Source organism: Durio zibethinus, chromosome 8, assembly GCF_047325235.1.
Source record: "Durio zibethinus cultivar Kanyao isolate XHJ-2024 chromosome 8, ASM4732523v1, whole genome shotgun sequence".
NCBI lineage: Eukaryota > Viridiplantae > Streptophyta > Magnoliopsida > Malvales > Malvaceae > Durio > Durio zibethinus.
Genome location: NC_143169.1, coordinates 628,616 through 650,229, shown reverse-complemented (window position 1 = coordinate 650,229; position 21,614 = coordinate 628,616). Strand labels below are relative to the sequence as shown.

General features: G+C 33.0%; 3 protein-coding genes across 8 annotated transcripts; all 3 read left to right on the top strand.

Moving 5' to 3' along the window:
* Positions 1–661: 661 nt before the first annotated feature.
* LOC149516947 (uncharacterized) lies at positions 662–2,129 on the top strand. The gene has a single exon (XM_089764460.1). The coding sequence runs from the start codon at positions 879–881 to the stop codon at positions 1,842–1,844; it is 966 nt and encodes a 321-aa protein (XP_089620586.1). The 5' UTR covers positions 662–878; the 3' UTR covers positions 1,845–2,129.
* An 8,402-nt stretch (positions 2,130–10,531) lies between these two features.
* LOC111278861 (2-oxoglutarate and iron-dependent oxygenase domain-containing protein CP2-like) lies at positions 10,532–15,164 on the top strand. 6 transcript variants are annotated; one of them, XM_022865551.2, is made up of 10 exons: positions 10,532–10,569; positions 10,794–11,198; positions 11,868–11,915; positions 12,069–12,245; positions 12,339–12,489; positions 12,609–12,695; positions 13,233–13,357; positions 13,891–14,009; positions 14,732–14,843; positions 14,924–15,164. In XM_022865551.2, the coding sequence occupies exons 2-10, from the start codon at positions 10,899–10,901 to the stop codon at positions 14,957–14,959; spliced, it is 1,155 nt and encodes a 384-aa protein (XP_022721286.2). In that variant the 5' UTR covers positions 10,532–10,569; positions 10,794–10,898; the 3' UTR covers positions 14,960–15,164. The 6 variants fall into 6 exon arrangements, with proteins under 6 accessions (XP_022721286.2, XP_089620584.1, XP_022721287.2 ...); XM_089764458.1 differs by having other exon boundaries at positions 10,552–10,569; positions 14,621–14,843; XM_022865552.2 differs by lacking the exon at positions 10,532–10,569 and adding an exon at positions 10,572–10,678.
* Positions 15,165–15,953: 789 nt separating this feature from the next.
* On the top strand, positions 15,954–19,227 carry LOC111278860 (tubulin beta-5 chain). The gene is made up of 3 exons (XM_022865550.2): positions 15,954–16,489; positions 17,530–17,799; positions 18,306–19,227. The coding sequence occupies exons 1-3, from the start codon at positions 16,096–16,098 to the stop codon at positions 18,980–18,982; spliced, it is 1,341 nt and encodes a 446-aa protein (XP_022721285.1). The 5' UTR covers positions 15,954–16,095; the 3' UTR covers positions 18,983–19,227.
* The last annotated feature ends 2,387 nt before the right edge of the window (positions 19,228–21,614 follow it).

The following is a 21,614-nucleotide window of genomic DNA, read 5'->3' as shown; positions in this document are numbered from 1 at the left end:
TTTATAATTTTTTAATTATAAAATTATAATTATTCAATCAAAATAAATATTTATGTAGAGATTTATAACTTATAAATGTGAGTTTTATATAAAATTTTAGTAGATATTACATAATTTTAAATTATAATTAATTAATTATACTATAATTATTATACGTGATATAATCTCAAAAACACGCATTATGTTATTAATTATGGGATGGACTTTGCAATTGAAATAAAATTGGTATTCAAAAACAATTTTTTGATATTTAAAGATAAAATTATGATTTTTTTGTTATTTAAAGATTAAAAAAATTACGATTTTTTTGGTATATAAAGACAAAAAAAATTTTGGTATTTAAAGACAAAAAATTATGATATATATTAAAAGTAAAATTTTAAAATTTCACCAAGAATTGCCGGCTTATTATATATACATTAGGCAATAATTAAAAAAATTAATAAATTAACATGATTATTAAATAAATATGTATCAATTATATAAATCGATTTACTAAATTAAAAAGCTTCATTACTTATAAAATAGTGATCTATAAAGTAAATAAAAGACGAAGAAAAATAAAAAGGATTGAAAAAGTAATCTTAATAAGAGGAGTGCAAACAACTGAAAGGATCAAATTTACTAAAGATAAATCATTTTTAAAACTAATACTCCTACAACAACTAAAAATACTAGAATTTCCTCTTGCTTTTAGGAAACAAATACCAAATATTAGATTTAAGAAAATAATCCAAAAAAATAAAATAAAAATTGACGGACAAAGAGAGAAAAAAACCATAACAACTTCCCCCCACTTTTGTCTGAAACCAAGCCATCTCCTTCACGCGTCTACTACTTTCTTGTTTTTCTGGGTTTTAATACAGGCATCATGTGATATGCTCATTTGCATTTCTTCCTCAGCCAATTTTATTTTTAATTCAATCCACTTTCCCTTTAACCAAACAAGCAACACAAGAACCACAAGAAAGACCAAAAAAAGAATAAAAACCCAGTTTGTTTTTTTTTTTACCATGCCTTTTCCATGGAAGAAAGCCAAAATAACTCGTATCTCCCGGCTGGTTTCCGACCTCCGTCAATCCCCCAAACGCGGCAGATCCCTTGTGGTGCAGACTGGGTTCCCAACGTCCCTCGTCGATCTCTTCGTCAAGAACCGTGATCGCTTGAGAAAATCCCCCAAAAGAAGATCTAGTCCCCAGAGCCAAACAGCTCCCACCAATCCACCCTCATCGCCTCCCCAATCATTCCCTGCCCCTCACTGCAATACAAAGCTACAACATGGAACTGATTCTTGTGGGTTGATTGAATTGGAAGATGATTGCGTCGAGGAAATTCAGATTGCGGAATCGAAATTCGATTGCGTTGGTGTTGGTAAGGGGTGTGAAAGTTCGGAGATGGAGACAAGAAGGGAAATCTTGACAGGTAAGAGTGAGCGTAGTCGGAGTGCCAGAATTAATAGAAATTTTATCAAGAAATTTGTTCCAAAGAAGTTGCGCCATGGAAAGAAGCAGGGGAAGAGCAATAACAAGAATCAATGGGGAGTAGATATACATAAAATGGACGAGATTGAAGAGGAAAAGCCAGAAGAGCTGGCTGACGATGATGATAATGGAGAAGATGAATCACAAAGAGAAGAAGAAAGTTGCAAAGAATTCGAGGAACTTTTATGGGTGGAATCAGAAATGGGAATAGTTAAAGACAAGGTGGAAAATGTCAGAAAAGGGAAATCAGGGTATCTGATTCTGTTTGTGATTGTTCTTGCTGGACTTGTAGGAGGGCGAGGTGTTGCACTATTGCTTACACTTGTATGGTGTTTGATACTAAGATATATCGGGAGATGTTGAAATGGGCACATGATCTTTGTCTGTTCTCTTGTCTGAATCTCAAACCAGATTCCTGGGATGGCTGGCCTGTCTGTCTGGTTGAAATGGGCACATGTGCAGTTTGGGTTATGGTTGAATCTGCTCCTTCAAGCCTGGGCATGATATGGAGTCCAACGTTTTTGCTGGCAAGGGAACTTGAGTTTGTTGTAATCTGAATTGTAAATTTACATATACAATTCTAAATCTACTATGTTCGTTGACTTAACTTTGAAATTCAAGTGTTACAATGCAGTTTGATTAGTCTCATTAATTTATGTAATGGAATATTTGATAATTTATATATTTATTTCGAGTAAATTAATTATAATTTATGTATTTGAATCATATTTTACACAAAATTATATATCATAATTAATGTTAACATAAAAAATATAAAATATATTTTTTCATTTTTTTTAATTTATATAAGATTTTTGTTAAAATTTTAAATCATACTAGTTTTGCTTTAACATATGAAGATCAAAACTTCATTTCAGAGAGATCTTATGGTTGTCTAACATAATTACAAGTTTTTATTGTTTAAAGAATTACGAGATTTGGAATTTAAGATTGCACTTAATATGATATTGATAGAGGCCAAATGAATTATTTGTGAACTTGTATAATTGGTAATTTGTGTATTTATAACGTATAAATCAATGATAATTTATGTACTCATATTATGTTTTATATAAAAATTACGTATTATAATTCATATCAATACAAAAAATACAGAATATGTTTTTTTTTATTAAACTTATATATGATTTCTGTTAAAATTTTAAATCATATTACTTTTATATTTTTTTAATACCATGTCCATATTGTTTAAATTGTGAGGTCTAAGTTTGTCATATATATATTGAAAATCTCAAGTAATGTGTTACATTTGCCATTTGCAAGCAAAATGCATATGGGGAGCGAATAGTGACGAAGCGTTAAGCTTAAGATAATTTAAGACAAATGAAAAGCTTTTCATCAAAGATGTTGTCTATCATGGAATTCAAAAATGGGAAACATTTGAGCTTAATTTATTATTGGGTTAATATTTTGAGATTCTATGATGAAAAAAATTTGTAAAAGCAAAATCAAGTAAATCAAAAAAAAAAAAATTGAGGTTGATAATATCATAGAAAATTTATAATTTATAATTATTTTATTTATGCAATGTGTTTGGTAACTCGTATTGAGACCTATTAATGGAAACTTTTAATAAAAAAAATATGTTCAAAATGTTAACTAAGAAATTAAAATTACTTATTTAATTCAGTACATCAATGATATTTGAAGTTTTTTTTTTATCATTTTAATTTGTACAACTTATCTGCTAGAAAATCGGCTAACAAGTTTTGATTGATTTTGTTCTCCATACATGTCACCTTGTGAGCTTCATGGAACAAACAAGAATTTTTGTCCTTGTTAATGGTGTTTCGAGTGCTGATACGATGAGTGGAGACTTGGAGGTTGCCTGACGGAAGAGCAAATTCGAAAAATGCAAAACCAATTAGGCAATTTTCTCGTGAACAAGTCTTATAATAAGGCTCTAAACTTCATAATCATAAATATTATCCTTTCAAAAAACATTAGCAATCCAGCCTCTATATAGGAAAAGATTTAGCTAAAGTTTTTATGTAAAATTCGTAAAAATTTTTATTAGAAATCATTAAATAAAAATTAAAATAAAAAATTAAAGTTGATAGATTAAAAGATCTCGTTTCATAAATCAAGTATATAAAATTTAAAAAAATTTAATAAATTTTGATATATTTTTATATGCATATTTTTAGTAAAAATACTGATAAAATTTTTATCATTAAATAAGTATAAAAAATTTAAATCATAAATAATTTTTTTAATAATTTTTTTATATATTATTAATATTCACATTGAACTGTATTAATCTATTGATTTAGATTTTTTATTAAAATATTTATTAAATTATTTTTAAGAAAGAACAATGTAAATTTAAAAAATTTCATATAAAATTTATCTTTATTTTATGACGTTGGTGCAAAAGACATACTTTAGATGCGACTTCGCTATTAATCCTTTTTAATCATAAAACAAACTTGTGGTATTAATACTTATAATCGACTCTTGATTTTCAATTAAAAAATTGGGTGATAACTCTCAATTGCTTTAAATGGCATGTCTTGAATCTAATTAAAGTTTGGCCTTATAATAAAAATCTAATGGAGTGATACCTGTGCCGCTTATAGCAACTATACTACCACAAAACAATTCACTTGTATTTCTTTTTTTACAAAAAAAAAAAATTATAATAATAAGATGATGGAGGTTTCTTTAGTTCAAGGTCACAGCAGACCATAGGTCTTAGACTTATATTAAATCTACAGATTGTCTATAAAAGAAAATTATTAATAACAAAAATAATTTAACAATGTATAAATGAATGAATATGCATCATCAAACTTGTAATCTTTTTTCAAGAACTCATTTAATATTGATTTAGATTGTAGACTAAGTTTCGGCCTCCACATTGAACAAAGCAACTTGGATAATGAAAAGCCCATATTCATGGCCCAAAAATATAAAAAACCTAAAAACAAATTTGGGAGATTTTATATACACGACAAAATATACTTTATATAACTCAATATTTGGTTCCAAAAATACCAAAACATGAAATAACCTTATATCCTTTAGTAAAATATATTTTTAACCCATTATGCTTTTTTTACATTTTGTTTGTTCTCTTTTTTGTCTTCTCCTTTATTTTCCTTCTTTTCTTTTTTTTTTTTTCCTGATATCAAAAACCCTAAATCTTTAAAACAAATCATAAATCTTTTAAACAATTATTAAATCTTGTAAAAATAGATAGCCAAATGGGAAACAAAATTGGAGGGGATGATATGCAACTTGATGAAGTAATTCGTTTAAAACTCATTTTAAATTGAAAATTTAATGTTTATGAAAATAAATATCTTAAATAAATATTGCATTACTGAATATGTATATTTTGTACGTTTCTTATGTTATCGTAAATGCATATCCAAAAATATAATATGATTTTTGAGTATGCATTTCCAGTAATATTTATGCGTTATTGGATTTACATTTACGGTAATACAATATTTCATTTTGGATATACATATCCAAAAATCATATGCATATGCGTTAAAGTAAAAAATGTCTCTTATATGCATATCCAATAATGCAAAATTAGTTCCTATTTTCACTTTCTAATAGTATTATTATAATTTTTTAATATCTTGTAATAAGCAAATCAATTTGAGAACTACACTAATAGAGTGAAATCAATCAACAAAAAATTTAGATATCAGATATAATTATATGGATTCATTTACTACAAAAGAGGTAAGATTATATTTTTTAGGTTAGTTTGTTATAAAGCCATAAAATGTTAGTTTGTATAAATGTAATAAATTAAATATGTTGTGCATGTGTTTTGTAATAGAGAAGTCTTGATTTCACGGGCTAGGCAAGTTAGAAAAGATAATGATTTTATAATTGTGATTAAAAATTTTGCATTGAAAAGTGTAACGAAGAAACCTATAATAAGATTGACGAAGTGGAAAATACTTGTAGCAAAAGAATATGGGTAAGGTAAAAAAAATGCAACGTAAGAAAATGAGAACAAAAAAGTGTTCTTGCCCATTTGATTTACATAGGATTAAGTTGGCAATGGATAATAAGTGAGGCGTGAAAGTATTCTACGGGTTTCACATTCATTTACAAATCGATTATTGAAAAAAAAAAAGAATAGTGGCTGATAGTTAGACGATATAGTCAAACCCAAAAACATACCATTGATTATAAAATAACATAATGAAAAGAATGTCAACACTATAAAGATAATATACAATGAACATAAAAAATACATATATGTTAATAAAGCTAGTAGATAACAAATACAACAACTCATAAAGAAGTTAACCAATTGTAAATACTTGGAGTGGCATGAAACTAATAAGTCAAGTGATCGTATGAGAGACTTGTTTTGGGCTCATCCTATTGATATAAATTTGTTAAAACCTTCATAAGTGTCATGATTATGAATTACTGTTGGCCTTGAATTGATCCTTATTTTGAAATGACAAAACATTAAAGCTAAATAAACTTGATTAAGCTTTTGAAAAAGATTTATTTAGTACATGCTCTTAAGTTTTACATTTTGGTACTAAATAAATAATATGATTTTCAAAGCTTAAACAAACCTTTCTTTGTTTTCATATTTCTCAAACCAAATCTATCTTTAAAGATTATTTATTTAAGCTAAATGAAAGTTCAATTGTTGTTTTTAAAGTGAACTTATTCATTTTGGACTTAATACAATTTTGACAATATTGATTTTGAGAAATAGATTAACTTAAGAAAGCTGTTTTACAAGAACACAATTTTCCAATATTGAATTTGTTTTATTTTTCTGTATTAATTCACAAAGTTTTAATATTTGAATTTTATATGGTTGGAAAGCTCTTTGAGTCTACTTTCTAATGGATCAAACAAAATTAAAATCCAATTTTTTTAAGAAAAGATTTTGAATTTTTACTAGACACTCTGTAGTTGTAAAAAAAACTGCACAATGGATAACTTTGAAAATTCACTATAATTCTTACACGGTGAATTAGGTGATGTACTTTACATGGATAGAAGATCCTTTAAGTATAGTTTCTAAATCTTCAAACGGTTTGTAATTTGTATTTGTATAACTCAAGTTATGATTAAATTAATGAGTAGAGTACAAAACATGAAACTACCACCCAGCATGGATAGGATCGATCCCCTCTAGAAAAGATTGATTGGTTTTCAACCAGAATGCCCCAAGACTGAATTTCCAAAAAGGGATCGATCCCCCCACATAGGAGATCGATCGGTTAGGCAATTTTCAAGTGAAAAATGGTTCAAAACATGAACCAATCGATCCCTCATGGAAGGGATCGATCGGTTCTTGCCCAAAATGCTCCAACGGCTACTTTTTCATGCTTTCAACGAGCATTTCTTCACTCCAAACTTTCCCAACGGTTAGTTCATCAATTTATCTATAAAGGGGGCACTCCAACACACTAAGAAAATAGAAGAATCAAGAAAGCAAAAGTTAAGAAGCAATATTTTTATTCTCTCAAATAATCAAGAGTTTTTAGAGCTTCAAAGTCTATATCTTTGTATTTATTGTATCCAAACTATTTTTATTGTTCATTCATCATTCTCTTGTCTATACCTTTGTGTACTTCAACTTAGCAAACACCCAACCTTTGTGAGGTTCTTAGAGTTTGCAAAACACTTTATTTTTCTGTTTTATGAGTTTATAAGCTTAAGGAGGAGGATAACCCTTAAGAGTATATTGTGTTGAGTTTGTAAAGCTTAGAGAAGCTTGGTTGTAATCTTCAACACTTATAGTGGATTGAACTTCTTGGCACGAAAGGCTAAGGGAGAGGACGTAGGTGCCTAAGAAAGGACTGAACCTTTTATAAATCGCGATGTTATTATCTCTATCTCTATCTCTATCTCTATCTTTTATTTACTTTCAATTATTATGTTTAATTGTTTAGCAAAATTTGTGCTTATTGAATATTGTTTTTGAAAACTTCATTAAAACTAATTCACCCCCCTCTTAGTTTATTCTAAATCTTTGAGCTAACAATTACATATATAAAACAAATAGATAATATCTCCCATTGCTTGAAATTGTTGGTGTGACTTCCATTCAGATGACATTGCTTGAAATTATCCTGATTATGGACAATATAACGTTGTGCTAGTCCACATCAGTTTGAGACAATACCTAATATATTTCTCTATTAGATCTGTACCATTTTTGTCATTGGAGCACAGAGTCATTGCGATTAGATTTGTTAATAATTATCATTTTATGCAAGTAATGGTAATTAGAATTGATACCTATCGTTTATATTATTGATAATCACATTACTTATCATTTTTATTTTGTGCAGATGTTAATGAAACCAATCTCACTAATACATCCAATTGCATGTAACTATCATAAGATTCATATAATTGTGCTCGATGGTGAAAGATTCCATATTACCTCGCATTGAGGATTTCAAGTTATTGTTTAGTACAAATTCTGATGATGTCATTTAAAAAACAATAAATATTGATTGATTATTTAGAATACTTGTTTAGTAAATTAATCTATATGTTAACAGTTTATATTAATATTGTATATATATTGAACATATTAGCTAATGGGATATGTTATATTGATCAGTTAATCTAATGAATGTGCTATATTGAACAGGTTATCTAATAGATGTGTTATATTAAACATATTATCTAATGATGTTTTATAAATACAACATAATCTAATAAATGTTTTATAAACATACTTTATTAAGTAAAAATAATAAAGTTACAAAATCACTATCCTACTCCATAGTGTTAATACCTTGCTCTCTCTCCCTCGACCTTTTAAATCAAATATATATATACACACTATGGATGAACAGGTTGTGCTGCTGTCAATGTAGTAGGTGTGGAGCTCTCAAGTAGGGCTAATATTATCATCAATGTAATGGGAAAAAGCTTGCAAGCAAGGTCAATGTTGTCGTTGCTACTACGGGAGGGACAAAGCAAGCACAGGCAACCTAGGTAGTGCATATGTTGATAATGGAATTAGGGATGGAGTAGGCACGGGCAGCTTCGTCAATGCATGTCTCAATGCTGATGATCTAGACTGAATGAGCAAAGGTGGTTTGAACGCTTGAAAAATGGTGCAGGAGTTGATGTTTGATGTAGTACTACCAATCTAGATTGACTACTATTAGTTGTTGCAATTAATAACCTAAACAATATAGTATGTGCTATGATAACTATGTCTCTTAATACATCAACATTCTTCTGTAATCCACTAAATAAAATATTCTCAAAAACATACAAAACAATCGAGCTCTATTTGTATAAATATGCCAGGTAAGCTGTCTCTTAAACATATTTACCAATGGCATTGAAGTTGCTCAGTAAGGTTAAGTACGCTATCGATACTTTTGTCATGCTCTTATAAAGAAACAATATACACCCTAGCAAATAGAGTAAAAAAATCCTAAATGCATACTCTATTACCTGATCATCTGATGTATCTATTACATTTTTAAGAGTATTCCATAGCCACTGCAGCCTTAGAATAGGTCAGCAAACCCAATTAGTCTTTGTTGCTCTTCAAATGCAGAAACTCTAACGAACCTGATCAATAGTGTGTTTGCCTCGTCAATCGTCAAATAATTAACTAAAATCATGGCCATGATGATTGAAATGTGTAGAATTGCGAACACATCATCTCACATGATAGCATTTCTTTAAATGGTAAAGGAAATGTGTTGGTTTTAAGTTATCATCTTTCAACAAAAACTAATACTATCGTATTATTCATCAAACGATAGGTACAATCAATACATAAATCCAACCTTAACTCGATTACATTGGCTCATATATGTTTACGTGCATCGTCTAATTGCCATTATTGTAATTTAAGTCAATAATTAATCGATTTCAATGAATTTTGCTCATGTAACAATAACAATAATAAGATCAGCAACAACATAAACAATATTAACAACAACAATCAACTAATTCACTTTAAAAACACAAACTAATACTATCATAGTATATGATTTAAGTGATTAACTAGCCATTCCATATTTACAATGCAACATGAGATTCAAAACTCTAAATGATAGACATATCAATCGGACGTTCTAGGAAAAGGTTAAGAAACTTGCTTTGCATTGTCATTTCCACCTTTATCATAATGCTCGTGGGTGATAGGTTCTTCGTAAAAAGTTGAACTTATGGAATATCATCCCATGCATGGTCTTTCACCAACTCGCTATCATCTTCTTGGATTTAATGTCTCTTCTTAAAGGCAATAAGACGCACCTGACTTAGACTAGGATCTGCTGTTATACGTCTAACACCTCTATTAATGCCCTTACCTCTTGTTTGAACACATCAAACTCTCGTTCAAGCCATATCTATTGTGACATAGTACAAAATGCAACATTTCAATAAACCCATATAACTTAAACAAAATTCATTTCAACTTTGTACTTATGAAAATAGATTTTCACAAGCTTTGAAAAGCTTACGGATATTCAAATTCTTCAATTTTTGTAAGCTTTAAAAGACTTACAGATTTAAATATCCGTAAGCATTTCAAAGCTCATGAAAATGAATATCTAAAAGCTATGAAAGGCTTACAATTATTCACATCCACAAGTCTTATAAAACTTAAGAAAATGGATTTTCGTAACTTTTTAAAGGTTTCATAATACTCAATTTTACCAAAAAAATCTCGTAAACTTAAATTATAAACTTTAAAAAATTTATCAAATAAATCAACAACAACAACTAAATCTTACATTAAATAGATCAAATAATAAAAAAACTTGTAATTTAAAGGTTTGTTTGATGGTTTTAAGTTGAGTTTAAAAGAAAAAATTAAGAGAATGAAAAAAAGGATAAGTGTTAAACATATGAATGAAAATATAAAATGTTAAGATAAAATGTTATAACTAAAAATATTAATTTATATTTTAAATTTTAGGTATATATAATTATGAGATTGAAGAATACTTTTATCAATATATTTTATAAGTGTATTTAAAATTTTTTGAAAACTTTTTGTTTTATTTTTAATACAATAAAATTATTAAAATATCCTCTAACTTACTCTTGGATAAAGGGTAGGATACCTATCACAATTCAGGTGCCAACTTAATTCCTTAAAACCCTAACTCTGAGCAGACCCTTGTAGAAGTTAATTCAGGCTTTCAGCAGCTTCCTTTATCCTTTTATTTTTTTTTTCTTTGGCTACTGTTAGTCTTTTCTTCATTGTGACTGCATTCTTTCGTTTCTTTGATAGAAATGGTTGGGAAATATTGGTAGGGTAAATGTGTTTGATTTGATTTTTTTTTTCTTCTTTTTGGTCAGATAGAAAATTCGTTTTTTAGGGGCTTCCGAACGAGCCTGTTTATGAGCTCGATAACGAGCCGATTCCTCCTTCTCCCAAATCTTGAAATAAGGATATAAAAAATCATGTCTTTAGATGTGTCTGGAAAAGAGACCCAACAACCAACGCCACCAAGTGCTGGTCATAACGGAAACGGCGTGGCGGTGTTGCCGAGCATGGCGACTACGCACCGGTTACGGCTGAACCCTAACACGGAGCACAAGCCGGAGAGTTACGAGGGTTTGCAGTTGGAGTTCAGTCCGCTTCTGTTCAGCTCCCTGGAACGTTACTTGCCTCCTCCGATGCTCTCACACTCTCGGGACTCCAAGCTCCATTACATGCGCGATATTATCCTTCGTTACTCTCCTGAAGGCGAACGCACTCGCGTAATCTTCTTTTCTTTTTTAATTGCCTTAATTTTTGCATTTTATTAGTTTATGTTTGAATTTCTTGTTCGAATGTTTCTTTGCTTAAGAATGTTGTTATGAAATGATAATGTAATTTCTTGATATTATTTACGTTAATCAGGTGAATTTTTATAATAAAATATAGGCAATATATTTTTTCTTTTAAAAGTTTTCTCTGGAAACTAAATACGATTGGTCTGTGACAAATTTTAAGTTAAAGGAATGCTAAGAAGTATTATTGTTTTTAACTCCATTTTTGATTGATTGATTGAGAAATAGTGGAGAACATATACTTTGAACAACGGAAAAACAAAAAGGGAATTTTAATGTCTTAATGCGGATTTATCACCTGCTGAGTGTTGTTAATGTTTGAATTGGGATGAATTGATGTATTAATTGATCTGTAAAGGGCTTTTGTGTTTCCTAATTGTCATTGGACCAATTTTAAGTTTCAATCTATATCATTATGCTTATATCATTTCTGAACATTGAGACTTTTTTCTGAACCACTAATTTATGCTAGCTATCTGGTCTGTGGATAACTATCTCTCTTAATTTTCCTTTTCTATTTAGATGTACCTTTTTTTTCACTATTTTAAAACTGTTTTGAACATTTGATCCAAAAAAAAAAAAAAACTTTTTGAACAGGTTCAAAGGCATCGAGAATACAGGCAAAAGATTATATCACACTATCAGGTACCAAGTGTAATTACTATTTTACTAGGATTACTTTACTCAAGCTGGTCTGGAATAATTAATTTATGTCTGGCACAGTGTAATTTGGTATATTATCTTCATAAGGTTTATATATAAACAACTTTTTGCTTAAGTGATCTCTACATTTTGCAGCCTCTGCATAGGGAATTGTATGCCATGCATGCCTCAAACTTCTTTGTCCCCTCATTTCTCAAAGCAATTAATGAGAATAAAGAGGAAAGTTTTAGAAGTATAATGGCTGAACCTACTCTAGGGGTTTTTACATTTGAAATGCTTCAGCCCTGTTTCTGTGAATTGTTGTTATCTGAGGTATTATCATTGCCTTCTTCTCTTTGGTATTTTTTACTTTAACTTTCTTTTTTTTAGTTTTTATATTTTTCTTATCAGGTTCTGATTGCTTAGGTAGAAAACTTCGAAAAATGGGTCCATGAAACAAAATTCAGAATCATGCGACCAAACACAATGAACAAATTTGGTGCTGTTTTAGATGACTTTGGTCTGGAGACCATGCTTGACAAGTTGATGGAGGACTTTATCCGACCTATATCCAAAAGTATTTAATTTTCCATCTGCCTTGAGATTGTAAATGGATGTTACTATATATATATATATATATTTAGAGTTAAAGCCTAGACCTTTTTTTTTTTTAATATCATGGGAAATGTTCTGCAGTTTTCTTTTCTGACGTGGGTGGATCTACACTGGATTCTCATCATGGTTTTGTTGTTGAATATGGAATTGACAGGGATGTTGAGCTTGGTAGGTTCTAACTTCTTTCTTTTTTCATTTTAATTAAATCCATTATATTAGTTCTCTGAATGATGAAAGTTTATAGTTTGTGATATAAGCTGTGATATTTATCATCCACTACACTTAGGAGATTAAAGTGTTAGCTACGATAGATGAAAACTGATGATTCTTTGGATTTTAGAATTTAAGTGTTCAGAAGGTATTGCACAATTTAATTTTCTGAAATTCCTGACTTTGCTTTGTGCATTGCTTGGTACTTCTTTCCTTATTAAATGATGGCATCATCTATTTTCTTAAATTTCATGCTCATTAACTCTTTTCTCATGATTACTACAATTTTGGCATGTTGGCTATCTTTTCTTGCAAGTATTTTTAGTTTGGTGCACGTTAAAATTATAATCATTGATGCTTGTTCCATTAATCTGCTTGTTTATAAAACCTTTGTATTATCTTTTCTTCTATTGGTAGTACTCTTAGAGTTGTGTAGCTTAAAATCTTCTTGTTAAAGTTGTAGCTTCACAAACTTCTGTAGCTTTGTGTTTGTAGGTTTCCACGTGGATGATTCAGAAGTCACCTTAAATGTTTGCTTGGGTAAACAATTTTCTGGTGGAGACTTGTTCTTTCGAGGTGTTCGTTGTGATAAACATGTCAACACGGAAACCCAGTCCGATGTATGCTAATCCTTCTGATTAATTCTTCCTTTATGCTGTTCATTTTAAGTCACAGGAACTGAAGCTTTCCTTTGGCTTAACCATTTAGCTGTAATTGCATGCACTACAAAGTGTTAGGATGAAGTTTAGTGTCAGTTTGATAAAAAGTTCCTTGTAGTAGCAAGTTAACAAGGAGAACCACCCCATCTCTGATGCAGCACCATCTCTCTCCCCTCCCCTATATATTTTTACTTCTCTATTAAAGCGAAATATCAAGATAACCTATTATGCTTCTTTGAATCCAATATCAGACTACTTTCTTTTGTAAGTGAGAACATGAGATTACAAATAATTTAAACAAAATGGCTGCAGGTGTCCCTTTCATTTTGTAATTTTCCTAGACAACATGGGGTAGGCATATGGTATTTAAATTGGTTAGCAGATATTGGTTCATTGAAGAAAAGATGTAGGCCATGGTACCTTTTCTGGTGTTAATTTGTTAGTCATTGTAACAAAATGCCCATTTAATGTGTTCTCTTTATTGTGCTTTATAGGAAATTTTGGATTATTTCCATGTTCCTGGACATGCAGTTCTTCATCGTGGGCGCCATAGGCATGGTGCAAGAGCCACAACATCTGGTCATCGGGTCAACTTACTTTTGTGGTGCAGAAGGTATCTTTTTCTTACACTTCTTAGTATAAATACACCAAACCCATAATACACTAGGTCAGGTTGTAATGTAGCAGGTTGGAAAGAGATTACCACTTGATTAAACTTACTCATTGGTTTGCATTTGAATACCTTAATATAATATTTAATACTGAAATATGATGAACAGTATAGAAGAATTCTTAGAGGAAGCCAAAGAATTTAGAATATTGATGTATTTATTGGACTAGATTTAAAATTTAGACTTGTTTATGGAGTTGAAATGTAACAAAATATCAATGGATGACTGATTTTAATCCTTGGGGCATTGTACCACCTGAATTCTCTATCTTGTTTTTGTTGGAAAGAAAATTATAATGGAGTTGTCTAGGACTTATTTTCCATATTTCCTGACAAAAGTATGAATAAAGGTTTTGTTCAGAAATAGTTGAGGCTGTGTCGTCCTTGTGTTGTTCAAAACTTGTCAAGGAAGTCAAATAAGATGAATTAATCTAGTATTTAATGGTGTTATTTTCATGGTTTCTTTGATGTTACTATCAATTTTGAACAATTTCATGGTTCAATGTGTAAGACATAGGATGCTGTCTGGTTTCTTAATTGAGTAACTGTTGCAGTTCATGTTGGTGCACATTCCTTAAATTGAATGATGAGGTTGAGAACTGGTGCAAAAAAATTTTATTTTATTTTGGCCAACTGTTTAAAGTGCATGCAAAATTTTATTATAGTTCGGTGTTCCGTGAGCTGAGGAAATATCAGAAAGATTTCTCAAGCTGGTGTGGAGAGTGCCAACGTGAGAAAAAAGAAAGGCAGCGTGTCTCAATTGCCGCTACCAAACAGGTAGGTATTATAAAGTCGGTATCAATTGCTTTTGTAAAAAATAATAAAAAAATATTAATTCTGACATATACTTTAATCAGGAATTACTGAAGAGGGAAGGGAAACCTGCGACTTGAACTCAGTATTAGCTTTGTGGATTATTGCAAAATTTGTTTTTCTTATTTTGTTGTTAGTGGTGCACTTATGATGGTGTTGTGTATCTTCATTGTTTTGTACTTCAATGCTGTAAATTCGCATCATCTTGTTTGACCGAGTGTGAAGGCCAACTAGAACCATAACCAAACTCCTCTTTTGTAGTAACAGTTGAATGTGTTTTTTCCATTTTAGAATGGCAGTTGTTTGCTTCTGTTTCAGACTTCAAAATATTTTTCACGATTATTCTTTTTAAATTTTGGAATAAAAATTTATCAATTTTGTAAAACATTTTAAAACTCCTAGTATAAAAATACATTAAAACCAACGTTTACAAATCAAGCATGGCAAGGCAAAATAATCATATTAAAAGAAAACCAATTATCTGATGTTACAACGTGGGTAGATAAATTTTTGGAACAAAAATTTATGTAATAAGCCCAAAACAGAAAAAGGTTATCGAAGGCCGAAGATACGGAGACTGGAGAGGAACCGAATCCAAAAGCAAGCAATTTGCAATCCAAATCATCTAAACGACTCACTCAACTCACTCAAATTTTGCATTAAGATTTAAGAAAAAAAACGATAAAAAGATTTATCCACTTTATTATTTATATAAATTTATCACATATTTTTTATTTAAACAAAAATACTAACAACAGTCCATTTAAATAAATGCAATTCAGTTTTTTTTTTTTTTTTAAGAAAAAATTTATGAGTAGATAAATTATTTATTTTTTTAAATTAAAATAAAATGTGTCATATTTATAATTTAAAATAAATAATTATAAATTATGTATTCGATATAATTTTAATAAATGATTACGTACTCAAATATAAGAATTTTTCTTAAAAGAAAAAATTTAACCCATTAAGTCAATTATTTGCTGGTATTCAAATTAGTTTATTACACAAAAAAAGAATTGTTATTACAACTCACAAACGCTTTAAATAGAAGCATTTTTCCAACAAAAGTCTGTGTTGACTTTCTATTTTCATCGTCATCTATCGAAAGCAAATTTTACTGGCCATCCTTCACTCCCAACCTTCCGTTTCCCATCAAAAAGCAAAGCAACCCAATTTCCCTCTCCCATCACATTCCCGAGGACAAAGCAAAAAAATGAGAGAAATCTTGCACATCCAAGGAGGTCAGTGTGGGAACCAGATCGGCGCTAAGTTCTGGGAAGTCATATGCGACGAGCATGGTATTGACAACACTGGAAGGTATAGCGGTGACTCCGATCTACAGATCGAGCGTATCAATGTCTACTACAATGAAGCCAGTGGTGGAAGGTATGTCCCACGTGCTGTTCTCATGGATCTCGAACCTGGTACTATGGACTCCGTCAGATCTGGTCTTTTTGGACAGATCTTCCGCCCCGATAACTTCGTCTTCGGCCAGTCTGGTGCTGGGAACAACTGGGCCAAGGGTCATTACACCGAAGGAGCTGAGCTTATTGATTCTGTTCTTGACGTTGTCAGAAAAGAGGCTGAGAATTGTGATTGTTTGCAGGGTACAAACTTTTTTTTCATGCATTTTTGGCATATGGGTTTAGTTCATTTTGTTGAGATCTGAGTTTTTTTAATCAATTTTCATGTTTTATTGGTTTTTATGTTAAATTTATCTTTTATTTTTCCTCAATTTTAGCTTTCGTAAAATATGGTTTGTTCTTTAATCATGGGTTCAGTGAGGCATTTTGGGTCTTTTCCAAGCGCGTATCTTTTATTTTCATTTTTTTCACTTTTGGGGCTTTTAAGGATATTTTTGTTTTTTAGTTCAGATTCATTGTCTGTTTCAGTCCGGGCTATGTCTTCTTGTCTGTTATGCCTATTGAAAATTTCTATTTTGAAGTAAAATTGTTATATATATAAAGGAATTTGCTAAGCCATTGAGGCTAAGTGTTTATTTCTTTCATTGTTTAGGAGGAAATGATATTTGTTTTCACCTCTTGCTTTGAAATGATTGTGGTTGCATTATGGTCTGATTTTGCATTTAGCTTTTTTGTAATTAGTATTTTATTTATTTATTTATTCCCTCAAAGTTGGAAAACAAGCCTTTCCTTTTTCTTTTCTTACAATTCCCATCAAAGCTGTACTGGTTGGTTTGTTTGTATAGAGACCATATGTTGTAAGCTTGTCCTCAATTTGATTTAAAGAGATTATTTGAGCCATTTGTTTATGTTTTCTGTAATCATGTGTGAGAGTGATTAGTGTATCTTGATTTATTGTGGCTTGGTTCCTTCCTACACTCTTAACTTCTAATTTTGAACTTGTTCTTTTTTTTTTTTAATTTGGTCAATAACCTTTGTACTTGTTCTTGCTTTCGTATTTGATATCATATTTAGTGCTTTTTTGCTACCAATAGATGGTCAAATCCCTGCATGGATAACCCTTTCTAATTGCTCATATTGGCCAGTGTCTTATCTATTCATTCATTTTCTTTTGTGATCCTGTTAAATTTACTTTGGTTTTCTCAACTTGCATTTGCCTTGCAAACCCACAAAATAAAAAGCCTGTCTATCTTCAAATCTCACTTTACGTGCCTTTGGGACAGGATTCCAAGTCTGTCATTCTTTGGGTGGAGGTACTGGATCTGGAATGGGAACCCTTCTTATTTCCAAGATTAGGGAAGAGTATCCAGATCGCATGATGTTGACATTTTCGGTCTTCCCATCTCCTAAGGTGTCTGATACAGTTGTTGAGCCATACAATGCTACCCTTTCTGTTCATCAGCTTGTCGAGAATGCTGATGAATGTATGGTGTTGGACAATGAGGCTCTGTATGACATCTGCTTCCGCACTCTCAAGCTTGCCACTCCAACTTGTAAGTTCTGATCTATCATCCTAAATGCCTACTGTATGCAACATAGGGTTTTAGCTTTGCGTAACAAGCTGCAAGTTTTTCCTTCAACAATTTAAAAATAAAACATGTAATGGCATTAATTTGATAATGCTGCTTTACCTTCCTGTTCTGGGTCTTTATGAACAAGAATTGACAAAGTTATTATTTATTGGTTGCTAGCTTGCTCAATTATTAAGGAATTGCTGGCATATTAGCTCCTAACTGTGTTACTAAGTCTTAGTCGGGTTGGTCATAAGTTTCTTTCTTACCCAAAGATTCACCCACCTTTTGTCCCCACAAACATAAAAGAATGTGACGTGACAGGAATTAATGTCTTAATATTTGTTTCAATGAATTGGGATAATAACTAGTATTTTCTTGTGTTTCTTCTTGAAAAATATTAAGTGGCTTCTTGTAATGGAATTAATTTCCAGAGTATACATGCTGTGATCTCTGCTTATGTTCTTCTTCTTTTTAACTTGACTCAGTTGGTGATCTTAACCACCTCATATCTGCTACAATGAGTGGTGTGACATGCTGTCTGCGGTTCCCTGGACAGCTGAACTCTGATCTCCGCAAGCTGGCAGTTAACCTTATCCCTTTCCCACGACTACACTTCTTCATGGTTGGATTTGCACCCTTGACATCCAGAGGATCACAACAGTACCGGGCCCTGACTGTGCCTGAACTGACCCAGCAGATGTGGGATGCCAAAAACATGATGTGTGCTGCTGACCCACGCCATGGCCGTTACCTAACTGCTTCTGCAATGTTTCGTGGTAAGATGAGCACGAAGGAGGTTGATGAACAAATGATTAATGTCCAGAATAAGAATTCATCATACTTTGTCGAGTGGATCCCTAACAATGTCAAGTCTAGCGTGTGTGACATCCCACCTAAGGGTCTGAAAATGGCAGCCACTTTCGTTGGAAATTCAACCTCAATACAGGAGATGTTTAGGAGGGTTAGTGAGCAGTTTACGGCGATGTTCAGGAGGAAGGCTTTCTTGCACTGGTACACTGGTGAGGGAATGGATGAGATGGAGTTTACTGAAGCTGAGAGTAACATGAATGATTTAGTTGCCGAGTACCAGCAATACCAGGATGCAACCGCGGAGGATGAGTATGAGGAGGAGGAAGAAATAGAAGAGGAAGTCGTCGCTTGAGGGAGGAGTCTTTTTATTGTTTCTTCAGGTGGGTCTGAAATTTGCATTTTCCTAGGGTTTGGCTATCGTTGAGGGGTCAAATTTAGATTAAAATCATGTGTATGGTTGTGGGTCCTTGGATCTAGGATGTGATTTTTCTTTTTAAAGCCTGATGAATGATGTGTGTTTGTATTTCGTAGAATACTTAGCATTCTATTATATTTGGATGTAATATTATCCGTCTGATGAGTATTTCTTTTATAGAATTAATGCCAAGCAGCCTCTTGTGGCCATAAATGTATATATATATACACACACGCTAAAATAAACACTTTCCGATATTAAATTTAAAATCTTTTTTATCAGATAAATTTAAAAAAAAAAACACGCACAAATTCAACTCGGAAACCAGAAACTGAAGCATAATTTCAACATCCTCATTTTCCAACATTGCCACGTGTATTCAATCTTGTAAATTGATACTAAACTCAAAGCCTAAAAACTTGTTATTGACAACACAAAATCAAGTAAAACAAGCTAAGTGTCACGGTCCGCGCGTTGTTCGTTCTGAAATTACGCGTATGTGCAGCACCAAAATTACTCTTAGTCAAAGTCAATCTTCACATAGTTCATATTTTTTTGGACAGATCAATTTTCGATCTTTTAAGTAGCATGCCATCAAGTTTTTTTTGGCTTCGACCCGTAGGATCGTTCATTCCGAACTCTATAAAGAGGAACCCAACTCTTATTGCGCATCAATTCACGATTCTCAAAGTAGCTCCGAGTATTCAGCTCTGTCTGCAGGGCTTTAGATCTCGAGCATCGATCCTCGAGTGCTCGTAGGGACACCCAGTCCCGGTTCTCATGATATTATTACTTTTTGATATTGTGAGAACCCAATACCATACCCGCCCGTATCGTACGTAAGCTCCCGTATCAAGTTTACGCAAGACCACATTTAAGCTGGTCAGCAGTCAGCTCTGAGCCTTTAGGCTCTTTTTGTCCCATGGGACTCGATTCTTAGGGCTTAGGCTCTTAGCATCAGTATCGGCTGTCCGCACGCATAATTGACACCCAACATCATGCTAGTCCTACAAGAAGAACTAGGGTGGACTGTCCCAGCTGCAGCCCACCTATACCGATTAGCGGCAGGGGTCTAGCAGCGTACCTGCCTGCCAGCCCGCGCATCCCTCAGGCTCGATGGTATCCCTCCTACGCAAACACCATCACATGATCCTTCCGGCTCAAGGAAGGGAAACCGAGGGGCATAACGATCTCTACCGTGTAACCCCATGGCTCAACGCAAAGGCGCGATACGAGGCCCGCCAACCCCAACCGCCCTTGGGTTTATCGTGACCCGAGAAAACACCTTGTCACGAGTTGAGACTTAAGCTTCGAATCCGCACAACTCTGGGACCCGGGCATCCACTCATCTGACGTCTCAGATCAACCTAACTGTCACGGTTCATACCCTTGTGAGGTATTATCCGCTCTGACCCCTCTGGCCTCACGATTTTGTCTTACAAAAGACACTTCACACTTACCTGCGTATCTTGAGGTTTATGCTCAAACCATCCACACACAATATCCCCAACATATTCTCATGCTCAGAATGCCCGCACACTGCTTCCACTGATAGCACCCGCCAGACGACTTCGCTTGAGGGTGCTTGACCACTGTCCCGAACTTCCTCGCGTATCTTGCGGTCCAGGGCTCCCACTGCCCACACAACATGTTAGTAACATATTTCAAAGCTCCAAATGCACGCCCGCATCTTTTAGAACCACTTTCCCGCCAGCTTGGTCTCGACAGCTACTCGATTCAGGATCAGTCATGGCAGGACCAAGGCTTGGCCATGACACTCTCCCCCACTTACTATGTCGATGCCCTCATCGATGCCAAGACCACACCCAACTCTCTTGTTGCACACAGCTGACATTTGCTCATATGTCTCTCATTTGTGCCTTTAAGGATTGGATCGAGGCCTCGTCACATGGGGCACCGTCTACAGTACTCGTCCATTGTTGATGTAGATTGGTCACGTTGCCGCACTCATGCCATTCTGCTCTATTCCAGCTCGAACTGTCTAACCTTATCTTGGTTGTTTCACACGGGCCATACCATTGTTTCATCTCTTGATCATGTCATGTTGCGACCTCGAGGCACCCTCATTGATCAATGACCCTTAGTAGAATGAATGACCACCCACTTTGCCACTCATCGGTGCATCCCACTGGACGTGACCCCTTACACCTACTGCACTCTTGCAGCATCAACTCTTGATGCGCCCCTCTGGACGTGGTGCTTAGGTCAACCACACTCATACGGCACCCCACATGATAGACCTTAGCACAGTGGTATTCAGACACTTTGGTCATCTCTCAACTTGGGTCCTCTTGACCCTTCCAAGGTCACCCCTTTAGATGTGGCCCTCTAGCCAACCGCCCTCAAGATGGCACCTTAGCGCATTCTGATTCGGTCTTTGCTCCTAGCTCGAACACTAAGCTCCATCAGCTTGAGCTCCTCTGTCTTGACTCCGTCCCACAGGGAAATCGTGTCTCCCTCACTTTTACTCGAAAGTTGGTTTAGCATTATACGCAACCATGTCTCCTCGATGGATCTACTGCTTATCTGCCTTGACTCTAGCATGGCT